Source organism: Tubulanus polymorphus, chromosome 3 (assembly GCF_964204645.1).
Source record: "Tubulanus polymorphus chromosome 3, tnTubPoly1.2, whole genome shotgun sequence".
Classification (NCBI taxonomy): domain Eukaryota; kingdom Metazoa; phylum Nemertea; class Palaeonemertea; order Tubulaniformes; family Tubulanidae; genus Tubulanus; species Tubulanus polymorphus.
Genome location: NC_134027.1, coordinates 6079722 through 6100865, shown reverse-complemented (window position 1 = coordinate 6100865; position 21144 = coordinate 6079722). Strand labels below are relative to the sequence as shown.

Sequence of the window (21144 nt, the reverse complement as noted above, 5' to 3'; positions counted from 1 at the left end):
AAAGTTTTTTAAAAACATTTATTGCGTTTTAATTGTTTTGGTAACGCCGAAAGATGTCTATTCTTAACGACAATATTGTTTTCAAACCGTTCGTTTCCTGCGTAGTTGAATAAGAAAAATTACGAAACACGATATGATATAATTAGCAACCCTACTTATGCAGGCCGCATCGCGTTTTTCAATTTAGGCTAATGGAAAATGTGCGATGCTGTCTATTCGCGAAAGCAACGGACCATCTCCTGTATCGGACAACACCCGAAAACATCTAATAAGATTTATCGTAGTCGGCAGTCTGCACGCGCTGTTCACAAATCTTACTCGAGGGATATCGCATATAGTAGCATTAATAATTCAGAATGACTAGTTTGGACCAGACATCTACTGGGGACGATGTTTAGTACCATCTTCCGCGAAGGTCTGCCTCCAGCAAATAATTCTTCACGATGGTTGAGCGATCTTCGCGTTCAACAGATGATTTAAACGAATCCTGTACTGAACAGCGTTACACCAGTCGTTATTCTCTGGCGCGTGACGTCACGGTGCGTCATATTGGCCGTGGACCACGTGCGGCTAACTGAAATAATAAGTTGAAACCGACTGCTATTTGGCGGCTGGACGACCAATTGACGTGTGACGTTGGCGCCTAACCTTGCAGTAATCATTTGTTTAACGATTACTCACAGATATCTAACCGAGATCCGTTTATCCAATAAGGATGTTCCAGAAGGAAGAAAAGACAACATAACAAAATGAACAGAAAACAACATTTGCTAGAAGATTCAGTTGATTTATTTCTCAGATAAAAGTTTTTCAATTTTTCATTGAATTATTCATTACTACACGTCATAAAACATGACCGGAAGACAAATTCTATATATGATAAGAGTAACGTCACTTATTCATAAAACAATTCATTAATCTTATTGCCGAAAATCGCGCTATTAAATTCAAATCTTGTAAAAATATTCGGTTCGCCTCGTGATATGGAGGTTCGAATCGAATGATACTGTAACATCGCGGGAAGAACTGCAGTGAGCAATATATGGTTCTCAAAGCCTAGCAGATGCACATTCAAGATATGGATATCTCATCAGATATGGTTGATTGAAAATTATTGTTTTAATCAAATTATTGCCTCGTTAACAACCTTCGAAAAGTAACATCTGTTTATAAAACTGTTTGAAAGCTTTGGACGGAACCGGCTTTGTACAGCAGTTTGTTGGTTCATTATATAAGATCATCCTGAAAGACTTGCGTACGAATGCTACGTCGTAACAAAATTGTTCTTGATAGGAAAGCCGTTTTTCTAGCGATGGACTTGCAACCAGGTCCAACTTCTAGCTAGTAAATCTTCAAGATACAAAGCTTCGAAATTCCATAGCCATAAGAACAGAACGGGTTCGTAAAAACCTCGCCCACAGACATTAGGTCCGTGCAATGTGGATACAATGATAAGAATCTTCTGTTATTTATATGTATCATAATCATGTCTCAAGATCATTAACCCTTCTATTTCAACGCGCACAGGGATAATATGTACAAAAATATCGATCACTGGTAAATGTGGAGATTCTTTTATGACAGTCAACTACTGGTTGATAAGACACAACGATTTTCTATCACTATTTATGAAAGTTTAATCCTAAGGGTAAATTCTGATGTGAAAAAATCATTCATTGCTAAGAGATTGCTTCTGCGAAAACTGGCCGATGACGAGATCTTTGATGAAATCTAAAAAAAAAACAATGACTTATATGATACCGATATGATAAAAAAAATCACATGAGAAATGATAATTTAAGGGAACTGGCAGAGGACTAGCTAAGCACATATAAATAATCTTTTTTAAATAATACAGAACATAATTTACATAATCAAATATATCAATATCAAATCAACAGCATATATTATCAATATATTCATGTTATACACATTTATAGTCGCATCAATTTACATTTAAAATGTACTCAGGGACAAAGTTGCGTTTCGATGATCTGGAGCAGATTCAGAAATCAAATTTCTATTTCATAATTCTGAACAAATTTCAAACGTTTGAGTTGATTTTTAAATCTTTTCTAACAATAAACAGATTAAGATTACAATCGGTTTTTTTTCGAATCATGTACACTAATATTTCTAGTCACCATATCTGTTTACAACAATTCGGTAGAATAAAATACAATGTGGGAGTCAGGTTTCTAAAATAGGGCAATTGAATCCATGAATAATGAAATTTAACAACAAATTTTAAATGTACATATGTTCAGACAATGCACAAAATCTTTCTTGTCGAATTCAACTTAATTCACACATACTGGTAAAACCTTTACACAAAGAATAAAAACTTAGGGTTTTTATGTAAGTTTTATTGCATATTTTCTTATCATTAATAATGTCTTCTGTAGCAATGGTGAAGGCTTATGAACAAGGCCGAGTATGCATAGTAAAGTTGATATTCTTATGGCCCCTGTTAAATGACAATTTTGTGATATTTGCAGAAGAAATTCAGTGAAGGTTTCAAATGACTGTCCCCATCTTTCATTTTTCCTTGATTAATCCACTTAACAATCAATGCCAAAACTATCATTATCTGACGTTCTCATATTTGTTTTATAAACGAGAGAATTCTGCAAAAATAACCAACGAATGTTAGACCACATAACATTCATGAAATAACATTCTTGACTCTTAGTTTTAAGGCGAGACGGATGGAAACAATATCTGGACCGAAAATGCAAACTCTAGAGCCTACGCATAACTTTCACATGCACAGTGACAGCTACCCTAGTTACCATTACAATAAATGAACTTTTTAATACATATAAGAGTTCACTTTGATTGTTTGGTTTGGAGCATTTGGTTCGAAAATGCCAGCTCTAGAATGAAGCTCAAGATGGCAGCCTAGATGTTATATCTTCATTAGGAGCGGGTCTAAAAATCATACAGAGGTTAAAAATGGCTCAATCACATCTATACACTTCCGATAAGGTTTTAATAATACAGCAAAAAAGATTTAGAATAGAGGGAACGCGTACTGAATCAAAATATGCATGTACTCATACTTGGAATAAAATACTCTAATAAAAACTCAACAATAATGAATTCTAAACTAAAAACATACTGAACTTTTTACAGATAAAATGAGGTAAAAATAATGATATAGAATGATTGAGTTATGGTAAAAACTGGTTTCATAATGTATTCGTGTATTCAAGAATTGCACTATTCTCTTCTTCCGTTAGTCCGCCTTTCAATGTTCGTCGTACTAAAAACAAAATTATAATTAACAATGAAAACATATGTTCATTCAAGGATACCCATTCAGCAAGGACATGAATCAAATTACTCACGAGATTTGCGGTGTGTATTTCGAGCGCGTTTTCTTTCTCGCGGTGTGCGATGAGTCGGAGCCGTCGCTGTCTTCACACACGCTTCAAGAATTTCATCATCGCCCGTATCGTAGACCTCGGAGTCAGTCACCTGGCTACTGCTGCCATAACCATTTCCCGGCCGGCTGCTACGATCTGTAACAGTTAACATTTTACCTGTGTTGCACATAGGTGAAACACAAGAACGTAGATTAGTTACAACGAAAAGCACATCGAGCATCGGCGCAATAACCATCCAAACGGGTACAAGTATTCATAATCATTAATATAACAGATAGTTCTACATGCTTCCATCAAATGCTCAGGGGTGAATCCAGGCTGGAAATTTTATGCCATTTTAGTGCATATTACAGCTCTAAGAAGTACTGTGGACTTTAGTCAGAGATCAATGTCGGGTGAAATTTTTCACCTGTGATTTTCAAAAGGGCACTTGATCAGAAAATGAGTGAATCTGCCCCTGATGCTAGTGACTCATAATTAATTTGGTAGGGCTTTTTCAGTTTAGATGTCTTGCATCCAATAGGAATTCAATTAATATCATACAGAATAACATAAAGAGTTTACTTAGATTTTGCCATTAGAATAATAAGAAACAGAGGCAAAGCTGAAGCGATTGAATGCATATACAGACAGTGCACGATGCTCTGTACATTACAAGAACATGTAAATAACATACTATGCTGATGAATGTGAAGAGCAGAAATACATACATTGTAAATCAACAGATACTTATATGTAATTGAAACAAGACTGTATGATGCAAAGCTTTAAATGACATAGTTTTTCTCAGACAAGCTGTTAACAAGGAGTTCATAACAGCAACAGTCACTTACGAACCAATAACAGAAATATCCGCAGTTATTAAAAAACCTCAACTTGGATATATTATTCACATTGAGATAAAACTCATCTTATTCACTTATTAAAACTGAATGGAAATGATCACGGTATTCATATCTCTCTTGATAACCCATAGAGTCGAAGATATGAACATTGTGAGCATTAAAGTAAAATGTTTTTGAGACAGATTCAGTATCAGAGGCCAATAATTCAGTAATTCAGTATTATTGTATATTTCTACTGTTGCTAATGATTTTTACCTAATGAAATTCTGCGTCGTTGTTGTGACCCAGTCAGACTTTGAATAGAGGTGGATGATTCTTTGTCCGAATCATTAGCTTTAGACAATAACTGTTTCAGGGCATCATCTTCCTTTGATCGGGCGAACTTCTCCGTCTAAAAATTGATTGATCATAGAGATAGCAAGATAGGTTCCAGAGAAAATTGAAAAGGCTTCACAAATCATGGGTATGTGTCCATGTAAAAACATGGCCATTATACGGCATAGTTCATATAAAGCACGTAAGTCTCAAAGGTAAAACTCACATCAACAATCAATTTTCCCCGCGTCTTTTTACGTTCGCGATTATTCTGTTTTTTCTGTATCTGTAGTAGAACTTTTTCCCTGGTCGTGCGATACTCGAGAGCGAATTCGCTGATTGTTTTACAGAATGTGTTCACTTTGATGTCCTTTGCAGCTGTAGCATTCAAACCGAGGAACAATATGAATTTACGAAATCTGCATAAAACAAGAAAATCACTGATGAGAAACAGTCCTTTGTGCTAAAAAGCTGTCTATTGTGCCAGTATGATGTTCCATGGTTCACATTGAGTTACTCTTAGTTAGACCCAGGGGTTGGTTCTATAGAATATGGCTCCTGGTCTAATAAACTGGCCCCAGTTGTTGATCTATTTTCAGATTTTGTACAAACCTGTTCATCACTCTTTTGTGAATGATTTTCAACACCATAATACGTTCAGCGCTATCGGCCAAAAACTCTGACATCCTGCAACATTGAAACCAATGTCAATTCAAAAATCTTAAGACACAAGCTTTCTGGCACCAACCACTGAAAATAACTTACTTCGTCTTCAGATTTGAGCTACTCTCATGTTTAGCAATTGCTCGCATATAGTCCCATGATCCCTTGCAATCATCTTCTAGCTTGTCAAGTTTCTCTTTGAGCTCTTCCCAATCGACCTTAAAATCAATCAATTCCATACATAGATGTAACGACTACATGACAGATGATAAGCTAATCACATTTTTCGTACATACCTTTGAGCATCTTGTGATAGCACCGATATCTGAATATAGATCCGTTGATTTTGGGAACTGTTCAATGACAATTGTACAAAGATGATGTAATAATGAGTGTTTATGTACGGTGTCCTTCACTTCTGGTACTTTTGTTAGATATTCAAAACTAAATGCACGAGCCTAAAAGAAAAAATAACGAGTTCTCTAGGTTAGTATACGTCTATCAAATCTGTACAAGTATCGCATGGATTCTCAGTCATTTGCAAGTACCTTCGCTCCATTGAGAAAATTTCCTAATGATAAGATTGTTGACAGAATGTACTTAAACGTTTCATTCTCTTCTAAATGAGCCATGCCTTTCTTCAGATCCATGAGCGGATCAGCTATTTCCTTAAATTCAATGACGATACACGAGTGAGAAATAAATGTTTCATATAAGGGGTAGATTATTCGTTAAAGGCTAACGATGAATTTAAGCGCATACCTGCTCTAAAACCTCATAATCTAGTTTAAATGCCCATAAATGAAGTCTGGCTGAGAGTTCACTAATAGAAGACAAGGTTAAAAGAAACTGTTCAGCGCTGCCTAGTGGTGTTTCAGGTGAAAACTTCTGCGCTTCAACGATCTTGTTCGTTTCCTCAGCAGTCGGCAACATTGCAAGAATTTTCTAGAATCAAACGATCAGATTTCACTTAGCGCTAGACATCATATGCGTAAAAATCACAATATCTGCGTTGTCTTGAAAATTAGGCACTTACCTCTATACCTTCGCGGTTCATGATAGCGTTGTCCATTTTCAATATGGCAGCCTTGATGGTTCGAGATGGAGGTAACTTCGTCATACCAATGTTAACCGCATTGCTTCTCTTCGGATCTAAAACTGTAATCTCCTTTTTATTCTGATCTCCAGTTTTCTGTCAAACAAAGTCATAAAAATAGTGATTTTTACTGATTTTTTTTTATTTTGGCAGTCTTGTTTCACATATTCGATGATGAAAAAAATTTAAAATACAAATTCAGGAATTTTGCGAAATAACTTATAGGTATTACTGACACTGGGTGTAGGTAAGATTATATACCGTAACCAGTACATGCAAAATCCATAACATATCATGTAACCTACAAATCTAAACTATTGAATAATACTCTACTATAAACATGCTTCATAAAAAGTTAACAATTAGATTTAAAAGGAGAAGTTATAGGAATCAGATTCGAATAATATTCAAAATTCAAACTCATTCTATATGTAGTGTGGACAAGGATGATGGTAAGTATATGAATGACTGAAAAATCATTATATAATGGGGTAGAATAGAGGAATAGAATCTTTTCAGCAGTATTAACCTATCCCCATGATTACTATAAATACCGTACATCAGACATGGGTTATTGAAATACAGCAACAATATGAGTTACTGGTAACCAAATTTCACAAATAACTGGAAGTAGATTAATACTGCAGTGAACAACATAGTATATATTTATATATATATATATGACCAAATTTCAAAAATAACTGGAAATGAATGAACAAATTAAAAAACTGCGCTGACAAATTCTAGCGCAGTTGCTGGCATTATTTCTTATCAATGATTCATTGATCAGAAATGATGCAGTACACTCAAAGGTCAACAATCTCCAATTTTTAATGAAAATAAGGCCAGTGTTAACATGTTGAAGAAATGATGTACAAAAGCAAGCTCTTACCAACTCCTGAAAATATCAGTGAATGCGACGACCAGTGACAGCATGCACGAAATATTGAATGAGATGAAGAAAAAAAGAAAAAAGAACAGATAATGTCATTAGTTTCCTGTAATATAACGCTAGTATTCATCCTGAAAACCCTCCCAAACAAAAGCAGATTGAATTAATACATTTCTGATTACCAAATTATGAATGAAATTGATATATTGGACGCATTAATCAATAAAGATTTTGACACTTTAAAAAATAATTTTGATGGTGGTTCAATGTGAAGTTTGGTATCTGCTGCTATTTGGGTTTTATCAAAATCGCTTTTAGAATAAGCATAAAAAAGCAAAGTATCTCATGACTGTTAATAAATGCATGATTATTTTTTGTTTGGTCAGATCAAGTTGTCTTGATGCCAAGCTGACAGCAAGCAATGATGAATAAAAGAATGAACAAATTCGTAAGAGGGCAACAACACTGTATGGGGGACCATTATACTGTGATGATTTGATCATTCCATTGTTAAACTCAAATTTTACAATATATGGAGCCTACTCTAAACACTGAAGCTAACCATTTTTATTCATTAAGCATACAAATATTTAGTTAGAATGCCATGATTCAATTAATGCAAAAAGCATTGGCATATCCATAGCACTCCTGTTTATATCAGTTAGCTCAGGGAATATATGCCTAAGCATCTCACAGAGCAATGAAATTTGTGTAGCCACTATGACACGATAGCGATTAAAATTTGTATGAAAATCTCTCATTAATGGACTGATAGAAATGCTTACCTTCGATTTCAATTCATTAGCTCTGATTTCGAATAAATGCTCAATCTTTTCCGGATCAACACGAATAGGTACAAGTTTATTCCAGATTGTTTCAGCTGGTCCCTGCTGCACAAATGACGGCTGATTGGTATGTATTTCTTTCCAATGTAGGCGCACAGTTTTCTTATTCTTTTTAAGAGATGAACCGGGAGGTGGAGGCAAATTCGATAACACGCTACCTAATGGCGGTGGGGGTGGTGGTGCTCCAGGTAACAAAGGAGGGGGAGGGGGAATTCCGGGTGGGGGTGGTGGGGGAGGTGGACCTCCCATAAGAGGCGGCGGTGGGGGAGGGATTCCTGTATCTGACACAATCACTGGTTTTGGGACTAAACAGTCTACATCATCTGTATCACCCAAATCGGTAAAGTCAAGATCTTTTATCTTAAGTGGTCGGTTGAGTCGTTTTTCTAGTGCCTCCCATTGCATTTCACTTTCATTCTTTTTCGCCTCTTCCACTTTCGGTCGCAATGATTCGCGTCGAGATTGCTGTAGTGGTTTTTGTCCGCTGGACATCAAACCCTCTTTTGCCCGTTGAATCAAACCGCTCGCGTCGCCTTGTGGTGTCGAATTGTCTGTCTGGCGATCAGTATCCTGTGATGATGATTTCAACAAAGCCTGCACTGATTGCACTGCTCCTAAATTTTCCAAATCAATATCAGTCTTTTGAACTTCTGTTTGTCCCAGTTGTTTCATACTATCCAATCGACTTTGAATACTTTCAACATTCTGCATACTTTCCCGCCGATTCGTCCCATTAGATTCCGAATTGGATTCAGTCTCATCTGGCAATTTTTCCGAGGTACGATACACTAACCACTGATTATCATCGATACCTGATAAAACCTCAGGTTTATTCGTTTCATTCTGATCGGATGCAGCAAGTTCTTTAATGCGTTGATCGTTGTTACTGAGGTAACCAGATTCCGCCGAACCTTGGTAATTATGTGATGGAGGCAGTTGATTTTCATTAGTTGCGCCATGTCGTTTCTCATCTGAAATAAATATCGGATGGAAAAATCTCAAATCGCTTAGAATAAATCAGCTCTAAGCGCATTTCAACTGTATTTTTTATGGATTAGAACTGAATGATAAAATGTTAAAGGTTCATCAAGAATCAAGCAAAAAATTCATGCTTCGCCTTTCATGCATAAAAATCATATCATTCTCATCAGTAATCAATGAATGTTGTTTTCATATATACTCACCTAAACTCTCCAGTGAATTCAATGAACTAATAGACATATTTATAGAACTATCATTCGTACTTAATTTTGAGAGACTGCTTGGGAGTTGTGCGAGCACTCGTGAAAAATTATTCTGCAACTGATTATTGTCTCTGTGATTATCAGTTTTATCTGACCGCGATTTCAGTTCACGCGTCGTAAATTCAAGATTTGATAGCGGCTCTCCTGCCAATTCTTGTTCCTCATTGTCCATTGTTTTAACCGTTACAATCCCTTCTCCTTGCATTGATTCATCGTCGAGATTAGTTTGTGGTGTATCTTGACTACTGCCGGTGAATTCTCCCATTACTTTATCCGGTGGTATTTCTAAATGCGAGCGTATCGCATCTAGATCTGTTTCTTCCACTGAAACGCGTCGCAATGCCTGATCAATATCAGTCTCTTTCAGAGAACGAGCGATACGAGCTTGTCGTCGTCGTTCGCGCCGTTCTTCAGGAGTTAAGACTTCACGAACGCGAGGTTTGTCATTTGTTGCATCGACGTTTGATGCCTCAACAGTTGTAGAGATTGTAACAGGAGACTGCGACGGGCTTTCACTGTCTCCTCCTTTATCATCAGTGGATTCCCAGCGTGGTATGCGTCTATCCCGTCGACGATGGGCAGCAAGCGATGGAGTATCTAAAAACATCGTGCAGACATTTTCAACATGCGATTATACATGAAAACATTATGTATTTGGCGAAACAAAAAAACATTCTATTGATTAGACTGACAAAAAGATCTTCTAAATCAAACCATGCAAATGAAAGCATCTTCAACATACATGCTAACGAAATCTGTATCTCTTTTGAAGTAAACTGCATTAACAATGTTCCTAAAGTTTTGGTGTACATTCCATGCATTAGTATGCATTTTGAATTAAGAAACTTACATGCCGCAGCTGGTGTTTTAATTATGTCCGAGTCATCTGTGCCATTAATTTGTGGGGACTGCTCCTCCTGAAGACTCATTGACCTTGTTGCTGCTGGTAAAGAAGCCATCAACTCACTCTCCGTTTTTGACCTGAACAAAAAGCAAAATTTCAAATCATTTCTGTACGTAGTTACACCTACCATGCAACAACCTAAAAACCTCTGTAAAAACTTACCCTCTTCGAGCCAATTCATCTTCACTGAGTTCGGATGTTTCATCAACATTCGCTGTCAAACCTTGCTGTCGGAAAAATGCTGCTGCTGATCGGCGACTTTTCCTGGGATCCTCACTTTTCTGGCGAGGTACTTTCCTGTATTGAATATTGAAAAGGAAATATCATTTACATAAAAAAGCAATCAGGCCAAATCTAGAAACAATCACCAATAACCAAAATATTCTTCAAATGGCAGTGAAAATTTTACCTTATTGCCTCTTTTTGTACTGGGACCTCTTCATCCCCATCTTCATGTTTTAATGCACTCTGTATAACAATAATTGTTGTGCTGAAGTGCATGCATTTAAAATGTAAAATCAAATGGAACATAGAAACCTTTGTACCTCATATATTTGAAGTTGCTGCAGGAGGTCTAAATCAGCGCCTTTTTTATTCATATGCCAATGAATAACTTTTTCCATACCCTGTTCCTCGAGACAATCTGATACATCATAAAATGCATCCTGATCAGGAATTGCTCCCAACGTCTAAAAATAAATTCAATATCTATCTTGATCAAAATTCTCCATTCATTAATTCTTAAATGTTTTTTTCTATAAAACTGGTCTTGGATACCAATCACAACTAAGATTAGTTTGCTTATTCGAATCTGATTCAGTTAAAATTAAACTTCATAGATATTACACAAAAATCTTACTTTATTGATAAGTGTCATAGTATAGATCTGTAGCTCTGTATCCCCACCATCCCAATCAGATAAAATACCAAATATAGTCGTCCATAATTTATATCCTGAAAAACGAATTAAATGGAATCAAAATATAGATATAAGGATATTACATATACCGGTAATCAAAATTCCAACTATTCTTCTATGGTAATCAATCATACCATAATTAATCATACTATAATCAATTACTGTAGGAGAACAGATTTGAATTTGTAATAATATTTCTATGATGAGCACACATTCGGGAAAACCCTTTGTTAAATGCTCCCTTTTTTTAACATAAATCATTTAAGTGGTTTTTCCTATAGAACCATGTAGAGCAATAAAGAACATCCGTGGCTTAACTGCCGTGTGCCTTCAGACGTAATTCATTGAAACATGAAAACCTGTGCAATACATTCAATTACGAAATCCGACAGTTTGATTGCCAGTAGTTCATTTTGGTAGTTTTGCTATGGATTCTAAAACAAAGAAATCATTTTAGAGTCCAAGTATCTTAATTTGACTAAATTCCCAGAGATTTTTAAGTAAGAAAGAGAGAAAGAGCAATTATGGTGCTTAAAGAGTTAAGTTAAAAAACAAGAATGACAACTGCAATTAAGGTCAGGGCAGAAATTTTATCTCATTTCAAGGAAAAGTATGATCAAAGAATGAATGCTTGAAATTGATTCATAGAAAGGTTTGCAAGGACGTTTGAATATCAAATTTCAGTTGACATGGGGTTAAACTCATGATTCTCACAACGAGTAGAGCAGAGGAGAAATAATTTGGCATGTTTATACAAGTTTGAGATCGAACAATTTGTCATGCGGATGTGAAGACAAATACATTAACATCCCATTTCAATAACGCATACAACTTAATAGTATTTACAATGTAGCTATAAACCTAGAAATTTCTATCACAAATACGCATTCAATTAGTAAGTGGTATTATGCAATAGACCTGGTGGCAGTACAAAGTACATTCTCAGGAGAATGCTGATACCCCGGTATGCTAAAACAGAGTGATTCAGACGACTACACGTTTAGTTATCGTGGTTATTTTTAAAATGTGATTAGTTGTTATTCTTTAAAGGACTAAGAGCTAATATTATATCTATTTGGCCAAGGAATCACTTTCATATCTATTTCCAAACATGTTTTCATTTATCTAGGCCTACATGTATTCACATACATGCACATACATGTTTTACTCATGTTTCTTAACTTTTAACGAACAAGTACTGACACCTGCTGGTAAATATATCAATGCTAACTGGGATACGCAGGTTTTCAGCATACCTTGACTCCTATCGACTGCTTCTATCGCTTGAAGAACTAACATCGCATTACTTTCAGCATATTCCACAAACACTAATAGCAATTTAGTAGCCGTTTTAGCCACAAGACGAAACTGAAATTAATATCCGAAATAAACCGATTACTTTCAGAGCATGCACAGGATAAATTTCATTCTAATCAGGTATTGAATACTGAATACATACTTTAGATGCCATTAAAGTGTAAAGCCATTGAATAGTTTCATTGTGAGCAATAACACCATTCATACCATCTACATATAGCATCACTTGTCCCAATGCTGGAAAGAGAACATTCGAAAAATACACTCTTGATGATCATTTGAAGCCTTATCTCAATAAGTGTTTTTTTAATTCAGTGGGTTAAGTTTTAATTGTTCGTAATGACTACCCAGAAATAATTTTTCATAAGTATCACATTTCTTAATTCGGGTCAATTTTCGATGCGAAGTAACAAAAAACACCCCTCATCTCGCGTGCTATTTTATTCGATACATAGACTGAGACTCTGTAATGCGAACATTGTTTATATAGGCATAACAGCTGTGGATATCAGCCATAACAATTAATAACTAGGCACACAACGATAGCCATGGACAGTCATAATATACATAAGAGTCATGTGCGAGGTATTCAACGACGTTATAGATTTTTTAAACAAAAATATCTGGAAGCGCACAGCAGGGCTATAACAATATACTACTGGTACCAATCTAATGATCAAATAATTGGTTTCTATAAAAGTTACCGCATTCTAAAAGCTGGAAATTATACACTTCAATAAATCATTAGGTTTTTTTTTCAGCGTTAACCAAAAACAAAACTGACCTCTAAGAATGTAATTTTGATGATTTTGATCGGCTTCTGTACCGACTTTTATCAGACACATGAGACCATCATTGTTGACAAATGCATGAACAACATCTTTATCATCCTTAGAAAATAGAAAAGTTTTCTCATAAGACATCAATGCAACAGTTGCATGCATCCTATGTTGATAAACATATCGTGTGTTTGTATTATACCTGAAATATCTGCTTCAAAGAAAATAATGCCCGGCGTAAATCTCTACCACTTGATGAAAGTAACTTTTCTAAGATATAAAATTCAAAGAATTATAATTCATACTAACAAACTAGGAGTGGTGCAGAATATAAACTTGAAAGGTAACTGACATTAGATCAGCCTGGCTGAGCGGATACTCACCTATACATGCATGTACACGTACAGAAAGTTGAGTTCGAAGGATAATTGTGTTTTTACGCCTGAAAAGAGAAAGGAAATCATTTTTCAATTCAAAAATAGAATTCAATTCCCTTACAATGGGCCTACAGATTTAAGTCTACAGATTAAACCATGGAATTGAAAAAATTCTTATCTGATATTTTTGGGGACCAGTTGATATAAGCTCTATGGTGGAAGTAGGAGCAATGATTAATGTCAAAGAAGATTACATTTTTCAGGAAACGTGACATACCAGTCATGAAAGCAATAAAAACGGTGGCTTAATAGATTTAGCAAATAATGTATTTCAATGCCTCTAATGGGATGACCAGACATACAGGTTACAGGTAAAATAAACAAAACTTTGGGCCCACTGTCCACTATTACAGTCTTGAAAGGATATGAATATAAGCATAAGTACTTCACAGACCACTTGACATACCATGAACATCAAATAAGTTGTGTAAATACAAGGCCACGCATAGCACTGATCAGAAAAGTTGGCCAACAAGAACAATTATTTGAATTCGAAGAACTCTGATCATCTACGCCATGTTTTAACACTATATAGCAGTGTACTCAACTTCAGTGAAGTTGTAAACATAATGACAAGCATGGCGAATATATAATGATAAAAATAACAACAGGATATTTGCGATTAAGAAATTGAACATTTCAGAGTTTCTCTGATAAGGATGATTCATTTCTTAGCATAGATTGTTTCTTCCTCCCCATGAAAAATGTCTCAATGAATTGGTCCAATTTAAAAGTAATCATTTTCTAATGCTTTAAAAAATGATTGAGTTGAACTAATTTTTCAAGACAAACTTATGGAATATAATCATTCTAACCACAATGTTATTGGTCAAAAGTGGGAAAATTGCCACTTACTGTTCAGTGAAGCCTTCTAATTCTTCCCATTGTTCATCTAATGATAATTCCAGATCTAAATAGCTTCCATAATCTCCTTGATTGCCGGTATATCTATATAACTGCAGCACACAATCTTCAAGCTGCAAATAATCAAATAAAGTGGCAATCACTTTCTGCAAGCTTAGGGGCCTAAATAAAATCAACAATAATAGACTAGAGCGATAATAATACAATAAAATGCTGCCTTTAAATAAAAGTTAAAACTCAAGAAATAAGAAATAATTCGAACGGAAATTAAGATCCATTTTTCCACACATTACCGATTAACTTCAGTTGAGCGATTGTTTCTTACCCGATGAGGCGCGTCAAGAAGTCGGTGTACTCCGGTGATTTGATTGCAAAGGGGAACGTTAGTAAGGAATGTGAACTGAGGCGGACGGGTCGGTTCAGGAAAATTAGTACTCGTAAACGGATCCGTATCGTCGAGATACTGAATGCGACACTGTAGCGTTGACATGTCTCTTCGTGAAAAAACAACTACATTGAGCAAAAAACCCAATAAAAACACTTGAAACACATCTTATTTCCAATCATTTGAATCATTTCCGCATTCTGACAGCTCACGACGGTGGTCAATGTTACAAATGTCAAAATTGGGTACTGAACCCTCGCATGCCATAGACCGTCCCATCGACAAATCATTGCAAATTTGTTTAAGAAGGTCTTTCGTAGTCCGGGTTATCAATTATCAGATTCAATATTTTTACTATTCTTATCATATATATGATAACTATATGTGTCTCATAGAGATATACGTTTGAAGTGTTTATATGATGAATAAATATATTTGGATTTGTTATGCTATGTAACACAATGGGCACAGTTTAAAACTGATACACTGCACAGGTATTTAGTCTTGAATACGGTCGGCTTTAAAACATTCGCTCCATTAATTGGGATATTTCGCTTACTAATTTAAATTAGTGATTGATTTTTATAGGGTAAGGTCCTGAAGTGTGGAAAGGAGCAATGCATTTTTGACAAAGCAGTGGCCGCCGGCGGGCCGCACGCGGGAAGTGAGGTGTCGATTTAACGGCGGGATCAAAGGATAGCAGCAAAAGGAAGGAAAAAACTGTTAGCAATTGAAACTAAACTTCGCACCTGTTGATGGTGATTAAAGAATAACTTAAGAATAAGAAGATTCGAAATATATCGAAATACCGGGGCCTTTTGGGCCTTTATCGCCCGGAGTCAGTTTTTGGGTAAAACCAAGTTCACGTACGTAAAAAGTAATTATTTCTAATGCCCTCTTATCAGAATGCAAATTTCATCAAATCTGGTAAGACTAAGACGTTAAATCTCTGACCAATATCTACGAAATTTAATAAAATGATAACATGCTGATAGAAATAGTCACATCTCACCTTTTTAACATTAACGCCCATATTCTCGAGAAGTTCATTTAAATCCGCATAACCCCGGAACTTTTTGTTGTTATCTTCTTTATCTACCGGTTTGGGTCTTTTGCAAATGTCCAACAAATCTTTTACTTTCACCCTGCCGCCGCCTTTCTTTAGGAGTAGCATCTGTAGTTCTTTTGACAATACTTTCATCGGCTTTTTCATTCGTTCAGTTTCAAAATCGCTGTTCGATTCATCGGATTCATCCGTTGCTAGAAGATCGTCAATGTCCCGGCATTGTGAAATGAATTGCTTATTCGTCGCTGAAATAGTTTTATCCTGTGACGATACTCGTCTATTCTGTGGTTGTTTTTCTTGTTGATGGTGTTGTAGTTGGTGGTTGTTCTGTTGTTGCTGTTGATTAAAAAGGTGCGGTGGGATTTGTCGACCGTCGGGGTAGTAACCTGGTGGTACTAAGTCAGGTAACGTGGCCGCGCTCGTAGTAGTTTCGAAAGACTCAATAGAATTAGAGCGCGGCAGTCGTTGCTGTGAGTGGTGCTCCTCGTGAAAACGTTCTCCGGAAGACTTGCGCGACTTGCGGGATCCTCCTGATCGAGGTCGGCCGTCTTCTTTTGAACTTTGTCGACTTGGAGGACGCGGGGGTTTGCCCGAACGTGAGGATATATTAGGAGAATCGTCCCTCGCGAATACCTGACTCTCCGTCTCACTGGGGGCATCGTCTTCATATTTTTCTTGTCTTTTGTTTTGAGTTCGATGGTGACGTTTGTCAAACGAACTTTGTTTTGCTATTTGTCGGGTCGCCACGTTCCGACTGTTAGGCGACATTTCTCGCGAAAATGCGTCGGAAGAACTACCAGAATCGATACTAGAACACCTGACCCTCTGCTGGTGATTTTGATGAGTTCGAAAGCCATCGTTTGGCGATTGTTCACGTTCAAAAGGCCGAGGCGATTCACTGGGATGTATAGAAGGTACCATGTTTAAAACGGACTTTCTGAAATCTTTATTCGGAAGGTGATCAGATGTTATCTCTTCCGGTATGAACACGCTATCGTTTGAATCATGTCGATGTGAACGCGTTAATCTATGGCGTTTAGATGACGCGGAAACCGGTGATGATTCTCGAGATACGAGTTCTTCTCTACTGTGGCCTCGGTGAATACTCCTCGCTGGTGCTCGGGGCATTTCGTCTGTTATTACCTTTTCGGTGTGTCTAGAAGACCCACTCGACACTCTAGACGAAGGCCGTGCAAACCTTTCTGGAGATACGTCACGACCTGACCCAGCGTAATCCGTCCTTCGGTCTTCTTGTGACGATGGTACGGGTGATGTCGTTTCTTCAGGAAGATTCTGCTTCCAGTTCTTAACCTTTTCAATACTTTCTTTGAAGTTTAAGGCTTCGGGAGTTAACGGTAACGCTGGCAGTTCAGGGGTTGTTGGCGGTGCGATCTCAGCGTAAGTATTTTCTTGAGCCATCCGCTGCTGTTGCCGCCTAAGTCTACGCGCTCTGGCAGCTGATATTTCTTCGGGTTGTTGCTCCTCATCGGCTGCTCTTTGCATTTCGGCACGCTCTCTTCGTCTGCGAGCCCGATCCCGTTTGACATCATCGTCTCCTACAACTTCAGATGGTGGTTTCTCAACTGATGTTTTCGGAGACTTAGGAATGTTACCATCGCCGTACACTGAATCCCTCCACGAATGTTCGGCAGCCCTTTGACTTTCTGGTGCGACCTGGGTAGATGTCGAACTATATCGACTGCCGTTATGGTTGCTTCGTGAATCTCGTTCAGTTTCACGAGATTTAGTCTTTTCAGTTGGTGACGATTTCGATGGAGAACTCGGGGAGTTCGGTGTCAGGTTAGAAGAATACCGAGACCCCGCAGATGATACGCTATATGATGGGCCACTCCTGTATTTATAATAGGTACTACTAGGTCCTGATGTTTTATTGTTATAGGTAAATCGACTGCTAGATGTTGATGATCGTGTTGGGGATGGTGGTTCTGCGGTTTGTGTACAGGCGTCTTTAATTTCGATATTTGGTTCAACTTTTTCAAGGCGACCTTCGATTTCTAACGTGATCGTCTTTTTTGGATAGATATGCCTGCGCTTTTTTGAGACTGGTTTTGATTTTGATGTACGGGTGTATCGACTCGCACTAGCGTTGATTGGATCCGTTCCACGGCTTGTGAGATACCGCATCTGACCGTCGACCATATCTACATCGGGCATACTATATTCGGCGCCTGATTCTGATTCGCTGTACGACCATCCTCCTTGTTCAGATTCGTGAATTTCTTTCGGTGGTCGGGATTCACGGGATGATTGGCGCGAGTAGCTCGGCGTCGCGCTAACCTGAGAATCCTGTGACGGTCGTCGCTCGAACTTGTTGATATTCTGTAAAACGCCACCGGAATTTCTAATTCGATTATACCCAGGGTCGTACGACACCGATCGTCCACCGGTCGCAGTGTTTTCTTTACTGTTGTGGCGACGAGAAGCGTAGGACGAATAGTCATTGCTACCGCCATATCGTGAAGATGAACGGCTTCCATAGGCCGGAGATGGATCACGACTACTGGCAAAGGACCTGCCTGACCGAGCCGATGTCCGATCCCACGAATTGTAAGGAGAATAGTTACTGCTGCCGTAATCCGAAATATAACCAGAACGCGTCGAACCGTAGTCGCTTCTGTTTGAGTAACGGTCTAACGAAGAATACCGATCTCGGGTGCCACTTCCGCCCGCGGAATATCCCCGATCCAGCGAGGAGTTTCTGTAAGAGGGTGCCCCGTAGTCTTTATTGCCATAACCGCTTCCGTACCCAACACCGGCACTACCGTACGATGACTTTCCATAACCCCCACCGGCCCCAGCACCATAACCACCGTAACTGCCTGAGCTCGTTCCATAACTACGGTTACTGGACCCATACCCTCTAGAACTGGCGTCAGAATACTATAAGAAAAAAAGAGCAAATTCAATCTTATAAAGAATACCAATTTCTATACACCCATTCTAAATACAAATCGGAAAATCTAAATACGTACGTAAGTACGTAGAATATGTACCAAAACCTTAGCTCCCTGAATAAGCAATTCATCGATGGCTTTCCCAAATGGCTTCTCACGATAAACAATTTATAGCATTTCTCTCGGGAAGGAAATTATCGCATTATTTTAGAGATGCAACATCAGTAAAACCCCACTGGTTCAATTAACCATTAATTGAAGCGTCTTTAGATTCAGCAAAGATGCAAGAAAGTATAACCTTGGCATTTATCTATTTCATAGAGTGGATTAAATAACCATGGCCAAATGCCAACAAGGTTTGCCGAGTTTTATTTGCAGGAATTAAGGTTCCTGGCATACGCAAACTATACTTACAGCACTATAGCCTTTAGCAGCACTAGGCATCTGGAAGATGAAGAATGAAATTATTGGACATTCATAATTTTTCATGATTATTTTGCTGTGATACTTCCTCCATAGTTTGAAGAAACCCAAGTCATTTTACCATGTTTACCGTGTAGTTTTTCTTTCTTTTCTTTCTATTTTGTAATTTGGTCCAATATACTACAGCATGTTGGTTTTCTCGTACCGAATCAATTGATAACTTTATTCATAGAACAGTTCAAAAAGTGTTCTTGGAACGTAGGTGTACGGGTTATTAGCTTCACTTGAGGTAGCTCTATGTAAACTGGCTATTCGTTATGGATTTCCGCAATTAAGAATGCATCAACTCAGGGGTATATAGATGCAATATCCTACAACACAGTACGCGGAGGTAGGAACTGTGTTGAAGATGCGAAGAAGCAAGATGCAATGGGATACGTTTACCAAGGTATGCCCAGAATAGATCCTCTATGAGTATAACTCTGTATATACATGCCTACACGCTAACGCTAAAGTCAGTTTAGTGTTTTCTAGACTTTCAAAACATTCAATTCTCTCGGAAAAGATCTGACGAATAATGTATAAAATATTTCCACCCTCTTAAATCCCACACAGCGCGGAATTGGGTGAATCATTTCGGTTTTTGTGAATATGTTTTTGTTTTTGGTATAGTCACAATGAACTATTCTCGTACTTCAAAGGAAACACGCGGTGGAGAAATTGTTTTACTTAGTTTTGTTGCCATTAAACATTGGAATGAGATTTGCATCTGCGCGTTAAAATCATATAAACCAGCTCACATCTCGATTCTAGTTCGTTGCATCGTTACCTAATCATTATTTCGATCCCATGCCCCGGAATCATCACAAATGATATAAGACTAAACCTAGGATTTGTTGATTAGCGGCAGGGTTATAGTTAATGTATTTTTAGCAATTTTAAAGTGACTTTAGTTTGAATTTTGAAGTGTCATTTTAAAGCCAATACATATAAATATTCTATTTTATATATGAGAATAACTATCTAAATGCAGGACGAACAAAGGATTTTGGGTTACGAGACACGGCAAGTTGTTTATAGACAATAGTTTGAGCAGGTTTGAACAATATTGGACAATCAGAAAAATACGAGTCGTGACAGATTGAGAGATTGATCCCATCTTCTAATTAATACATAAACAATTGAAAAACAGTACGATGCAGTACAACTATGAACAAAGCAATAATGTTGGATGGGTATATTGATACTGTTCATACAATGCGCGCAAATTATAATTCTTAAATGATTGTTTCTTCAAATAACAAAGAAACAAAGATTCAAAGAAAACAAGTATAAACATGTTAGTTTTTATCATCAAAACTTATTTCACATCTTGTAATTTTTTTTATCTATACCCTCCTTTCTGTGTAACCGAAAAGCCGACTTACCATGGTTTGGGATCGTTCACAAATTTAGAGCAACTCCTGTGCTGTCACTTTCTCGATAGTAAGAAAACGAATTTTAAGCGAAAGGGCATTCATCGACACATCAAAACGAAAAGTTTTCAGGGGTTGCCGACAAAGCATCAAATATTACATAAGGATAGAAAACGTCTCATCGGATGCGGAACTGAACACTTGAATAATACCTATCCGCGAACCCTCGAAGATAAGACCCGAGCTTATCTGCAAGTATTTGTTCAGTTGTGTGGGGAGAGGTATATTGAAGATCTTCCGTATAAATTAAAGACGTCGAAACGTGTGGATGATGTATATCTGTAACTTGTTAAGTTTAAACCAAATGATTCAAATTTCAAGGTTCGCGCCGGTTCTGTATTTGTTTTCTAAACTCAGTGGTTGCGTGAAGT

The 21144-nt window shown here is 37.3% G+C and overlaps 1 protein-coding gene across 1 annotated transcript; it reads right to left on the bottom strand.

Annotated features, from left to right (window-relative positions):
- Nucleotides 1-775: 775 nt before the first annotated feature.
- LOC141902839 (FH1/FH2 domain-containing protein 3-like) lies at nucleotides 776-15094 on the bottom strand. The gene is made up of 24 exons (XM_074790751.1): nucleotides 14835-15094; nucleotides 14501-14622; nucleotides 13592-13650; nucleotides 13411-13478; nucleotides 13214-13319; nucleotides 12572-12666; nucleotides 12369-12480; nucleotides 11053-11147; nucleotides 10739-10882; nucleotides 10603-10661; nucleotides 10356-10490; nucleotides 10140-10270; nucleotides 9230-9886; nucleotides 7986-9016; nucleotides 6249-6404; nucleotides 5975-6157; nucleotides 5761-5880; nucleotides 5509-5670; nucleotides 5315-5430; nucleotides 5162-5236; nucleotides 4776-4968; nucleotides 4490-4625; nucleotides 3351-3545; nucleotides 776-3265 (listed from the first exon to the last, which is right to left on the bottom strand). The coding sequence occupies exons 1-24, from the start codon at nucleotides 14997-14999 to the stop codon at nucleotides 3192-3194; spliced, it is 4389 nt and encodes a 1462-aa protein (XP_074646852.1). The 5' UTR covers nucleotides 15000-15094; the 3' UTR covers nucleotides 776-3191.
- Between the last annotated feature and the right edge of the window lie 6050 nt (nucleotides 15095-21144).